At 42.8% G+C, this 13,019-nt stretch overlaps 1 protein-coding gene across 1 annotated transcript in view; it reads left to right on the forward strand.

Annotated features, from left to right (window-relative positions):
• The first annotated feature begins 716 nt into the window (after positions 1–716).
• Positions 717–13,019, forward strand: part of PLEKHA7 (pleckstrin homology domain containing A7) — a 145,221-nt gene continuing 132,918 nt past the window's right edge. Inside the window, exons 1-3 of the mRNA XM_053980581.1 lie at positions 717–799; positions 901–977; positions 1,104–1,161. Of these exons, the coding sequence (XP_053836556.1) occupies positions 717–799; positions 901–977; positions 1,104–1,161 (218 nt within the window). The remainder of the gene's footprint in view (positions 800–900; positions 978–1,103; positions 1,162–13,019) is intronic.

Consider the following 13,019-nt stretch of genomic DNA (forward strand, 5'->3'; position numbering starts at 1 on the left):
CCAGCACGGGTTCTGGTCTGACGGGGAGCCAGCCCAGCCCCACTGAAATGCACCGAGCGGGCTCTCTAGCGTTACCCTCCTGCCTCTTCCAGCTCGTGGATGAACACAGGGGCTGGCACAGTCCCTCCCGATGCCGGTGACAGCTCTGCTTTGTCGGCCGGCTGCTGCTGTTGCCTCTGTGCGATGTTTTAACCCCGGTACCCCTGTACCCTGTGCCCGAGGTTCAAAGTCCCCGAGGCCCGTCTGTCCCTCCTCACCTGGCGCCGCGGCGAGCGCGTCCCCGGGGCACGGCGGCAGCCAGGTGCGCTCACACCTGTACATCCCCCGCTCCGGGCGCGTCTCCCAGGGCTCAGGGAGCGGGGCACGAGACAATCTCGGTCCCTCCGCCGGGCGGAGAGCGCCTGCGGAGATGTGCGGCTCCCGCCGCGCCGCGCTGCCCGCGGGAGGCCGCTGTGCCTCGCCAGGCGCGGCGGGGCCGCCAGCCCACGCGGGGCCGGGGGGCGGGCGCGGAGCAGCGGCGGACAAAGCCGGGCGGCACCACCGCGGGCTCCCGCTCCCGCCGCCGTGCCCACGGCCTCCCGAGGGGCGGGAGGTGTCGCCCGCCGCCCGCGCCGCGGTGGCGGTGGCGCTGCCGAGCAGAGCCGGGCGCTGGGCGCCGAGCGCCGGCCGCCCGCCCGCCCGCACCCCCGCCCCGGCCGGCTGCGCGTACGGCGAACATGGCGGCGGCGGTGGGGCGGGACACTTTACCTGAGCACTGGTCCTACGGCGTCTGCAGGGACGGGCGCGTCTTCTTCATTGAGTAAGGGGGCGCCGCGGGAGGGGCGCGGGGGCAGCGCGGCCCCGCTGCCGCCCGCCACCGCCCTCACTAACAGGTGCATGTTTTCCGCTTCTCCCTCGCAGCGACCTGAGCCGCACCACCACTTGGCTGCATCCGCGCACCGGCGAACCCGTCAACTCCGGCCACATGATCCGCTCAGGTGGGTGCCCGCGGCGCGGCGCCCCCTCCTCGCCCCCGCCCCGCGGCCGGGAGGCTCCGCGGGCGAAGTTCTTACCCCTCCCCTCCCGCTCTCTCTCTCTCTTTCCCCGTCCCCCGTGCCTTGCAGACCTGCCCCGCGGATGGGAGGAGGGGTTCTCGGAGGAGGGCGCCAGCTACTTCATCGAGTGAGTACCGGCTCCCGGCTCCGCGCCGACCGCCCAGGGCTGGGGGGCGTTGGCGGCGCGGCCCCGGCTCCGGCCCGGGCTCAGCCCGGCCGCCCCCGCACCGACCCCGCACGTCCGCTGGGCTCATTAATGATCCACGCCAGCCAAAGCGGCACCGGGCTGCGCCGTGCCAGCGGGAAAGTTGGCTCCGGGATGCGGGATCCCCCCAGACGCGCTCTGGCGGTGGTCAGCAACAGGTTTCTTTGGAGGCGGCACTTCAGTTTTCCCAGTTTGTTTGGGATTTTTTGTGTGTATTTGTTTGCGAGCTGGCTGCTCCCCCCCCTCCCCGCTATTTACGGTGAGGTTTGCGGCAGGTGGAGTGTTGTCTTGCTGAGCGCCGGCCGAGGTGGAAGGTGAATGGTGGTTTTGTTGTTTTAAAAGGCTCGTAGCTGTGGACGCAGCCCCGGGAAGTTTTGCAAGTGAAAGGCTTCCAGTGTCTCTTCCCGGAGACGGGGCTGAACGGATGAAGTTGCCTTGCCAGGGCTGGTGGTGGCTGTCGGGATCTTTCATGTGGCGTTTCTGGTTCAGAGAGCAATTACGAGCAGGGATGTGCTGCTTATTGAGGTGCTTTTATTCTATGAGATGTAAGCGTGTTGCAGTAAAGAGAGCTAAGAGAGCTTCTTTCAAACATTGCAGATGCGGCTTTTACAAAAACAAACACCGATGTAAAAGTAGAGACTTAATCAAATGAGTATAATTCTGGTACATCTTGGATGTAGAGTCACGTGTCATGTGAGATGCCTTTGCGTTTTCCTTTGCAAATCTGATTGCCTGACAAATTTAATGGAACTAACAGAATAGGACTGGAAAATGCTCCAACTATCTCATTGCTCCAGTGCAGAACTCCCAGGTTGTTAAGTATAGCCCAATAACTGCTGACAGCAGTGTATCAGTTGTCCAGTATTGAAATGCCTGCAGAGCAAGGCATTTGAGTAACTTGAGGTTTTAGTAAATATCAAACTCCCAAACCATACTGGCTGGGTGAAGGAGCAATTGACTGAAGGTATAAAAAATGCCTCACATGTAGGATGTTTGTTAAATAACATTCCAGATGATCCTAAAATGTCCTTTTTTCACATACGGAGGAGAAAAAAGGCATTCAATCTTCATTTGTCTGAGCCAGAGAATTCTTTGCCGTACTGGGCTGGGCACTTAGTTTAGCCCTTGACTCTTGAGGAGGTAGTAGCAAAGCGTTGGAGAGCAGTTCAATAACACTTAGAGCTGCCACCCTTTATCTATGGCTAGAGCATTGAAAGGAAGCAATAAAAGTTCTGCTGGTTGCACAGGCCAGAGATGGAACTCTAAAATGTCCAGTCTGTAAATATACTGTAAACAGATCCTTTTCATGGGTACATAAACTTCTGGGTGTAAGAATACATCTATTTGTTTTTCTGTCTTTTCCAGAAACGTACTAGTGCAATTTTAGAACAGCTTAAATTCCTCTTCCCAACTGCTCTGTTTGGAAGACCATCTCTTGTCTTGTTTGTCAGGCAGTTACAAAACTTTTAATTTCTGATCCATTGAATTAGACTTCTGTGTAGTGCATTTTCATAACTTGTGCTAATAGTGCACTTTACCTTGGGCTGGAACTGCTGCAGGAAATGAAACGAGGAATGGAGTGTGTATTTTACTGAGCAGTTTAATAAACTCAATCATCTTTAGCCAAGCAAAGTTTTGTGAGGAGACGAAACAATGTTTTAACAAATCTGTTCAGTTGAACTGCTTGAGACCAAAGATCCTCCCGATATGGAATACAATATTTAACTCTTCAGCAGTGATACTTTCCCCAGCACTGCTCTAACCTCTCTAATTTCAGCTCAGAGGCTCCTGACCTTAGTGGAATTTTTCATTTTTTCTTCTATGAGCATACTGAGCTCTTGTTGGGCTCATGTAAATATCAGTATCCTTAGATGATGATTTCTCTACCTCACTGCTCTGTTCATTCCTCCTGTGTTGCTTCCACATAATGAGTTGTCAGCTTACAGAAAAGGTTACTGGTCCCTAAACGCATGATTTCACATGCTGTACTATTAAATTCCATTTTCTGGCATTCCAGCTTTCAAAACCCATGAACTTTACTGAATAACTACCCAGTCCTCTTTGTACTGGTGACAGTTCCAGTCTGGTGCTGTCTACAGAAATTTCACAAACACATTGTTACTCCTTGGATACTAATATACTGAAGGGTGTCAGGAGGAACATTCCAAGTAACCCCTCCCCCTTGTGGTGATTTCCACAATTAATACAGCCTATTGTAGTTTTACTACATTGGCCACTTAATCTTATTCTTTCTCTAATGAAATTAAAAGTATTACTAAGTATTATTGGTGTTTTAAATAACTTCAATCAAACATTTTATTTAAATATATACAGGCTAACTCCACTTACGCAACTGATTTCTGGTACAAAGATCATGAAAATATTAGATAAAACATTGGATGTGAGTTGTCTTTTATGTAAAAAAAAAACTTAACTAGTCTTATGTCCATTTACTTCTGTGTCTTTATTGCTTCTTTCAATACTGTGGACAAACTTGAAACATCATAAAATGAAACAAAGGTTTGAAACACATTAAAATGAAACAAAGGTTTATAATGTGGTCAAGCTTCATATCAAAACCAGGTAAGTTTTTCTCCCCTTTCCATCTAATAGGAGTTTGAAAACTTCCAAAACTCCACTTCTGTTGAATAGAAGCTTTCCAAATGAATGTGCTGTGGTTTAGAATGTTTTTTGCTGTTCTGTGGTTGGGCAGCTGTCCTGTAGTTGAAGGGGTGCTGTTTTCCCTTTGGTTATTTACATGAGATGCTTGTCTGAAATCACAATCCCTCTTAGCCTTGTTTTGCTCAACTAAGCAAGCCAAGTTCTTTGTGCAGCCCTTTAAGAAGGGCTCTCTGTCTGTTTGATTGTCCTGTAGTTCTTCTCTGCACCTCTTGCAATATGAAGTCATCTTTGTTGCATGTGAGTGAACAGAGTCCTCTGCTGGAGTGAGCTTTTGTGAGGCTCTCAAACAACAAAAGTGCTTTCTTGGCTTCAAAAATTTCTCAGTTTTCTGCATTTTATGTTGTTTGCCTATTTAGGGAAGACGCCCACACTGACAGCACATGCGAATGCTGCCAATTGACTGAAACATGCAGGTCTTCCTTTTTCTTTACTGCTTTAAATTTTAAGAACTGTAATCTAAGAAGCTACATTCCAGTTCTTCCCATTTATGCTTATCCTTATCTTTGCAAATGATTTTCTCTGTTCCAAATATTCCTCAGGTTTTCTTGATAGTGGCAAACCCTGTTAGGGCAGTGCTGTCTCTTATCCTAAAAAATCACTAAATAAAACATTAAATAAGTGATGTATAAACTGATTCTTCTGGATCTCCATGTAGTAGTCTTTGAAAATATCATGGTTGCCACATTTTTTGAGTGCTGCATACAGCTTGTACCACACTTTTCCATCTCTTTTTTTGTTTGTTTACTGATGTTTTTCAAATACCTTGTGTTCATGGGGCAAGTGCTTTATGGGAGAGTCCCTGCAGAAAGGTTGTTGCTGAGCATATGTGGAGCTGAATGAAGACTGGAAAGCACAGGCTATGGTTTGTTTCTGGTGGATGGGTTGCTGATGAGAAATGTTAATTTGGTTGGCAAACTCTTTGTGGGGAAGGAGATGGGACATGCAGGGAGGGCAGTGATGACGGTAAAGCAGTGCATGTATGCATTACAGTGCAGGTTTTTCTTTCCATTTGCTTCTCTTTTTCTGATCATCCAAAAGACTTGGGGAAGTTGGAAAGCTTGGAAAGTGTGGAATGTTTTTATGCCCTTCCTACAGCTTTCAGAGGTTGAGGCAGCTGTTGGTGTGGAAGGATCTGTTCTTGCAGTATTTGATACCTAACTGGCTTGTATTTAAATATGTTAAAAATGTGTACTGCTGCTACAGAGGTTCTTTTTGAAAGAATTGAAAGGTATTGAAAGGTAATCATGCATTCAAACTGTAGCCTAGAATTAGGAACAAAAAAGTAGAAATCAGCACTTAAATATCTGAAGTTAACATTTTATTTGTTTCTGAAGTCAGTTTCCAGTTCAACTTGGCCTCTTCTTTGGGAAACAAAGTGGATGTACAAGAAACAAACCTGAGAAATTGGCATAGCAATAGTCAGTAACTGTTTACAACTCTTATTCCTTAATTCTAGTGTTTAGCCTGTACTGTGTGTAGGAAATATGCATGGTATGTTTTTCAAGTGTTTGGAAATGGCAAAAGAGCAAAGTGCACTTAACAGAAGTCTGCCTGTTTAACATTGCTTCTGCTGTGCCAAGAGTGTACATTTAGGTGCAATGTCACTGAAAACTATACAGGAGCTCAGATTCACCCACAGTGGGCTACAGATGATACCCACTTAATGATTATTTAATCACAGAAGCCCAAAGGGGAAGAAACTAGCTGGATTATTGATTTCAATCCTTTTGATTATCTGAGAAGATTGTTTTATAATCTCATTAATAAATTTAATCAACAGATTTCTTCTGCCCTGCAGAAATTCCTGTCTTCTCCACTCCTAGCAGGATGTTGAAAACTATAATTTTTTTGTGGCTGTTTAGGTGGGCTAAACACTGTTTACTGTAGGTGTTCCTTGACCGGCTGTAAACAAATTATTATTTCTTGCTCTGTTCTCCATGATGGTTATTGCTGTAGAAGTAAAAAATAGTAGAGCAGTTAACTACTGTAAGGAATAGTGATGACCCTCATAATGAGGTCTTCTGTGTAGATGATGTCCTTTCTGGTTCTTGACTCTGTGCTTAAATAAAAGGTAAAGTATGAGTAAGTACATGAACTGACGTGAAACCCACCTGTGAGTTTGGGTTCACTTCACTGTGTCACTGCTATGTGTGGCCAGTTCAAACTGGGGAGTGGAATAAATGATTCCTGGGGTGGAATAAAAATTGGGTAGCTGGAACCACGTGAGAACTTCACCAAAAGTGGTATGTTCACAGCATCTCCAGAAAATGTGAGGATAGTCTGTGGTGAAATGAATGGGTTTTGTGTGCTGTAGAGTGTTGTGGGGAAACTTTTAGGGAAAGAAACCTGGAGTGGTACCTCAGCAAGGGGCAGAAGACCTAGTTTGGATAAACTTGAGAGCACCATGTGCAGCATTGTGGATTCTGGCCACCAGTGATAGCCTACGGTCAGGAGTTGCCTTTGAGGGGGACTAGACTTCACGGAGGTAATTTGTACGGGTGGAAAAGCGGGTGTGGAATGGAGAAATGGAAGAAAAATGCCAGAAGTGGCTGTTGTGCTGAGAGGCGAGGGTCGGGAAGCTGCTGTCCCATCCCGCAGTTTTGCCCGAGCGATCCATGGTCTTGAGCGGCCTCTACTGGCTCCTGACAGCCGGAGGAAAGCTGCCAGGCTGGGTGAAAGAAACCCTGTTGGTTCTTCCTCTTCTCATTTTAAATTTTCTTGGAAGAAAGTGTTCCATTTGGAAATGGGAAATTGCTGTGGGAAAGCAGAACTATACACAGTAAATCTCCCTGCTTGTACACGTTTCTCTGCATCTCTCTTTCTTGTCCTTCGTTCTCCCCCGCTTTGGGTTTGCTCAGACAGCCTGTTTAATACATTTTGTTGTCCTGCATTGTGAGCAGAATTGAGCTGGGAATATTGGAGCTGCTGGTTGGATACAGTAGCTGTGTTTCATTCCAGCTGGGGAAACAATTCATTGTCCTTTTTGATGACAATTAAAATGGGAGATCACTCATTAACGAGTGCAGTAAATACTGATGGATTTGTGCTCGGGCAGGGATGGCTGACAATTGCAGAGAGCAAAGGAAATGCTTTGCAGTTCAGCTCCCAGAAAGGGTGAAAAGGGCACATTGTGCATGGTGCCTGAATTTCAGAGTGCCCTCTGGAAGCAAGCTTGGAACTGTGTAAGAAAATGCCACGTGTGGTTTGGTTCAGCAAGGTATGTGGATGAAGAGGGATGTTGTGTGCATTCCTTAGGGAAGGGAGGAGCACGGAAGGGAAGGTGCTGGAGTGTGTTTGTTTTTAAAGCAAGGCTGCACCACAAAGTACTTAGTTTGGCTCATTAATCTGTGTTTGCCTTTATTCCAAGATACACACATGCTGGGAAATTGAATTTTGACTACCTGAAGAGGCCAGCAAGGATAACACACACAGTGAGATGCTTTTATAGGTGTTGAACGCTTCTGGAAATCAAAGTTTTCTCGGAAACAGAGCAACATGCTTTTGTTCTGGTAGGGATTATGTGGCTTCCTTGTGTTGTAGCTCAGAAACAAAGGCATGAACTGGTTATTCAAAGCTGCCAGCCTCCACATTTTGTTTACTACCCGTTCCAGCTTTTTGAACATTAATGCATAAGAAAAACTTCATTCATTCAGCCTCTTTCCTAAAACAGTGCCCACTTCTGCATTCCTTGGATCTGTGCAGGTGAATGTATGTGCCTTTTTAAAGAAGGTATGTATGGCAGTGAGGGTTTCAATATTCCTGAAAGTCTCTCTAAAGATTAAGCATAAATACAGTCACACAGCTGTACCGGGCAAGTATTGCTGTAGTCTTAAAAGTAGTTTTCATAACCTTGAGTTACATTTCAGACTGCTTTTACAGCTGTGCAATATGCCTGTCACATCACATAAGGAAACAATTTATTCAACACTTTTAATTTTATTTTATTAGTTACCCATTATCTGCCAGAAAAAAGAGAATCTCAAATATTTGGGACAGCAGAATCTTGATATTCATGCTACGTGTTTAGTTTGAAGAAAGTTGCTTCTTCATTCTGTCAGTAGTGAACTCTAGCTACTGGACCTAGTTAAAAGGTTTGCCTGTCTGCAGGCAAATACATTGTGCAAGATGTTCTTGTATTTTTATAATGGAGGAAACAAAGAGGTACCTTTTCCCAGTCAGGTCTGGCAATCCTGAACAATCTTAGCAAGTGCTTCAGAGAAAAGAGAAGTGTATGTAGCTGTGAAATACATGTGTTCTATACCCTGCATTTCCCATCATTCCACTTGCTGCAAATGGATTATACTAAAATGGGTTTTAACCTCACTACTGATCCAAGTTTGCTATCATCTCAAATATTTACATTTCTTTGGTACAGATTAAATGTACTGCTTCAGTATTGCAGTGCTGGATCTCTGCAAAAACTGGCTTGAATAAATGTGGTACCACATTTATTTAATATCACATCCAATTCTAGCCAGTATGGCTGTAGACTCTAATTTGCTGCTAAATCTAATTTGTTTTGTATTTGCCTTCTAGATGTGCTTTTTAAAATTTCTTTTTAATTATGACCTCAGTTTGGATAATGGTGATAGATGGGGCATTTTATTTATAGCTTAATTGTCTTTTCTTACAGCATTATTAGACAGTTTTACAAGGTCTGCTCTATGTCCTTAGAAGCAGAAGTTTTAATTTAAAAGCAGATTTGTAATTAAAGATGTTAAAATCCAAGAAGAATCTGGTTAAGCACCCAACCCTTCTCTTTTTGATTGTCTGCTGTGGAGTACTTGGCAAGAATGTCATTGACTTGTCTAGACAGGTACAGAATCTTGCTACCAATACACAGTAGGTATGTCCTTTTCTGCCTGAAGTTTTGTGTTTAAAGCCTTGTTTTCCTTATTGCTTATCTGTACCTTTAAAGATTTTATCTTTAGTTTAATAAAAAGTACAACTGAAACCAACACTTTTAAAATGAGATTGGGATGCACTGCTGAAATGAAGCATTTGAGTAATACTGGATTTTATTTACAGTTCTTTGTCAAGTGAAGACTTCTATTATATTTTTATTTACCTACCAGAGACCAAATATCTGAATTAAGAGCTAACTGAAGCATTTGAAAATACACATTAATTCTGCAACATGCAGGTAATTTTTTTTTGAGGAGCTCTGTATAGACTCTGTAAAACATGCAGAAGCAGGAAAGCTGCTGTTAATTTTCTGTTTTATTTAATCTGAAAAAATGTAGTTATTGCCTTTTGCAAGTTGCAGATATGTTTCAAAATGTCATAGTTTCACATTCATCTTCAAAGTGGCAAAATGCTTGAGCAGCAACTTTCACTTAAATTTCACATTTATTGTTCTTTACTTTATGCCATTACTTTTTGTTTTTTTTTTCTAGAGAGAAGGAAGATTTGCTTTGATTAACTTAGGAAATTGATACCAATGTAAAGGAGAGCAATGGGAAGATAAAGGCAGCGTTTGTCTGTCAAGCAGCATAAATCAGAGGCCAAAAGCTAAAGTAATTATTTTTTAAATGTGTGTCATTTTAAGCCAATTTTTAGATGTTTTAAATGTGTGCTCTGCATGTTAACCTCTGAGTGCTTGAGCTCAATGCTTGCTTTGAATCAAAGAAAATAACTGGGCCTTATCCCAATACCTGGAATAATAGATCTGTTTGATCTTCTTCAGCAAAATCTTTAAACACATCTGGAGACAGAACTGTGCTAATGAGCAGGATTCATTTTATATAATTTTCACTGGCTGGTAAAGCAGTCATCTTTTGGGTACCTTTTGCTAAAGATCAGGATTTATAACATTAACTGTTTGCAGGGTGAGATAACATTGACAAAATCTAGATGTAGACAGTTGTTCCACAGAGGACATAGTGATTCAAGGCCATGTTGAATCTCCTGGACAAAATTAAATTAATAAAAGTTAGCTGCAAGATAATGAAATAAATTTTTCTTAGATGACAGTTATCAAACACTTGATATTTATTGTTGCCATCTCAGAATATTAGCTCCATTTTTAAATTCTTTTACTTAAAGAGTGGAATTCATGAACATGCAATTTTTAAAATGTAAAGTCTTTGCTTGCTTTCCAATTAAGATAATTATATTGTCAAGTGGATTTTGAGCAGATGTTTTTATTTCCTTCCTTGGAAATCCTAGATTAATGCTGTTAAATGCTTTAAATGCTACTTTTGTGCTTTACTTTTTTAGCACAGAAATGCTTGATTGCCTAAAACTATTTCACTTAGTGATGAGATTTATTCCTTCAACATTGCATTTTATTATTCCCAGTATTTAATTTTAAGTAGCCTAACCACTTTCCTTTTGCTCTTCCAGTTGGCTTTGTAGTGAGGTGCAGCTTAAACTCATTAAAAAAAAATAAAAGCCAATGACTTATTTCTCATGTGAAATCATTACATGAAATTCTTCAAATGAAGAGATTACAGGTAAAAGTTGGGCTTTGATATACTCATTTCACAGGATGTTTAGTCCTTTCAGTTGAAATGTGGAATGATAAATCTTTACTTCAGTGGAGTGTGTCAGTGTAACAGATATTTTCCAGTGTCTGGTTTTTCTTCCCTTATTGCTAACTTGCTTAAGAAGGTGGCCAGCTAAATCCCTGGATCAAGAGTCTTTCTTGAGAGCTGCATTTTCCTGCCTTACCTGGAGAATATTGAATTGTCAATGCAATTGTCAATTTCAGTATTTCCTGGAGAAAATTGAATTGTCTACAGAAATACTAAAACACCAGAATGGTGGAAGGGAAATTGAAATTACTGAGGTCTGTCTATGACAGTGCCCTTTGGGACAGAAGTAAAACAACATTCACTTTTATGACTTTAGGTATGTTTCCTTGGTGTGGCATATGATTCCTGGGCATTTAGATTGTTGGGCATGAAATTCAGGTTTTGCTTCTGCATTCTCCTTGAAGTTGAAGGATTAAAAACTATTTCAGGTAGAAGCAGTCACAGTTAACGTTACTAACCCAGAGCATCCAGTGTCAAGGTTAAATACAAGTTATTAAAATATCTGATTAAGGCATTTAAACATATAGTCAGTATTTGCTGAACAAGAGCTGCTGTACTGATGCAGAGTAATCCTCACTGAGAGATTTACAAATAATATAAATTTTAAAAGTCTGGTGGTTTCTCTCTCACTGAGCAGTTTGAAGTGTTGCAACAATATTGCTGGTTTTCCACGTGATCCAGAGGATTTTAGGAGAAATGTCTTCAAATTTTGCATGAGGTTGAAATTTTAAATAACTGTTGTGCTGGGTGGACTTCTGCACAAGGAAAACATCTGAAAACTATTAGCAGCAAAGATCTTTTTTCTAAGTGTCCCATTGAAATATGAGACCATACAATTGCATATTTTCTCCTAGCACTGCAAGAAAAAAGGGTAGTGACATTGCACAACAGTGTGCTTGTCTTTTTGCTGGAGAGCTTCAACATTTCTGCACTCCAAGGAAACCTCTACTCCTTTTTGTGACTACAGCAAGGAATCATTTAGATAGGAAACAAAACTTCAGGTCATCAAGTTCAACCATTAACCTGGCACTGCCAAGGCTATCATTAAAACATGTCCCAAGTGCTAGTGAATTTAAATATGCCCAGGATTAGTGACTCAACTACTTCCCTGGGTTGTCTGTTCCAATGCTGGATGACCCTTTTGGGGAAGTAATTTTTTCTAATACCTAATCTAAATCTCCCCTGGCTCATCTTGAGGCCATTTCCTCTTGTCCTGTTGCCTGTTTCTGGGAGAAGAGGCTGACCCTCACCTGGCTACAGCCTCCTTTCAGGTGGTTAAAGAGAGCAGTAAGGTGTCCCCCAAGCCTCCTTTTTCCCAGGATAAACACCCCCAGCTCCCTCAGCTGCTCCTCATAAGACTTGTGCTCCAGACCCTCCACCAGTTGTGTTGCACTTCTTTAAATGGGGAAGGTGGGATCTCAGCTGTGACTTTCCTGTGGGGTGGCTGCAGAGTCAGAGGGCAGCTGAGCAGCACCTGAACTGCAATGATGGTTCAGTTCTAATAATAATAATAGTTGAATGTCCCAAACATTGGAAGTTTGTGAAAATGCTGTTTAAAGTGAGTTTGTGTGAAGAAGAGAACCTAAGTTAGCAAAAGAGGAGGAAGGAGGGGAAATACTTCTGGAAATGTAGGTAAGTAGTGAGCTGAAAGTGTTTCAGTGTGGGCTTCTGGATGTGTTGTGTGTTTAGAAATTAAAAAAGAGATGAAGCATTTTGGACAGCAAGCAGTGTGGGCTTGAAAAGGCCAGAAACAGCATTTATGCTGGATAATATGGATTGTTTCAGATGCTGTTTCTGCCCCCCCTTTTCCCATCCATGTTCTCTTTCTGCACCGTTTGCTGCAACAGCATTGCCTTTAAGGAGGGTCCCAGGGTTTTATTTTTTCCATTGATCAGATGCAGCAGTCAGCAAATAAACTATTAAATGGTATTGATAAATAACATGGGCTAAAGACAGAAATCCAGGAGGAAAATCAAAGTTCCTGTGTATGGATGATGTGACTTCTCTCTCACCTGAAAAGCAGCAGTCAGAGAGAGGGGAGCTACAGGAGTCCAGTTTTTATCCAGCTCATCTTCCTCAATAGGTGCAATAGAGGAATTACAGTTAGCAATTTGGGGAGTGCCTCTGATTGCCAGTGTGCTGTTCTGGTGTCATTGTGCTGGGCAGACAGCAGGAGCTTGAAGAAACTGTGGTTTGTGGAAATCAGATTAAGTGTTGCCTGAAATCTTAAAAGGAAGTAGTTGTAAACTGTGTTTTAAGTAATGTGAGTAGTCTTTGAATATTGATGAGCAGAAGAGCCTTGTTTGTATGTGGCAATGAAAACACTTGTAAATTTGTGTTTAGAATGTTACACAGCTGTTTCCTGAGTAGTTTCTATTACTTAGGATGGGGTACACTGTAAACAGGCAAGTTGCTTTTTCTTTGTGGGCAGGGGGAGTATAGAAAAACCGCTTAATTTTTATATATAGTGGGATGCTAGTGAATAATCTATTTTCTTTAGAAAGAAAATTCCAAATTGTTTTTACTCATGGATTTTTAAGATTTCTGTGATTAATAGCAAAA

Source organism: Vidua macroura, chromosome 6 (assembly GCF_024509145.1).
Source record: "Vidua macroura isolate BioBank_ID:100142 chromosome 6, ASM2450914v1, whole genome shotgun sequence".
NCBI lineage: Eukaryota > Metazoa > Chordata > Aves > Passeriformes > Viduidae > Vidua > Vidua macroura.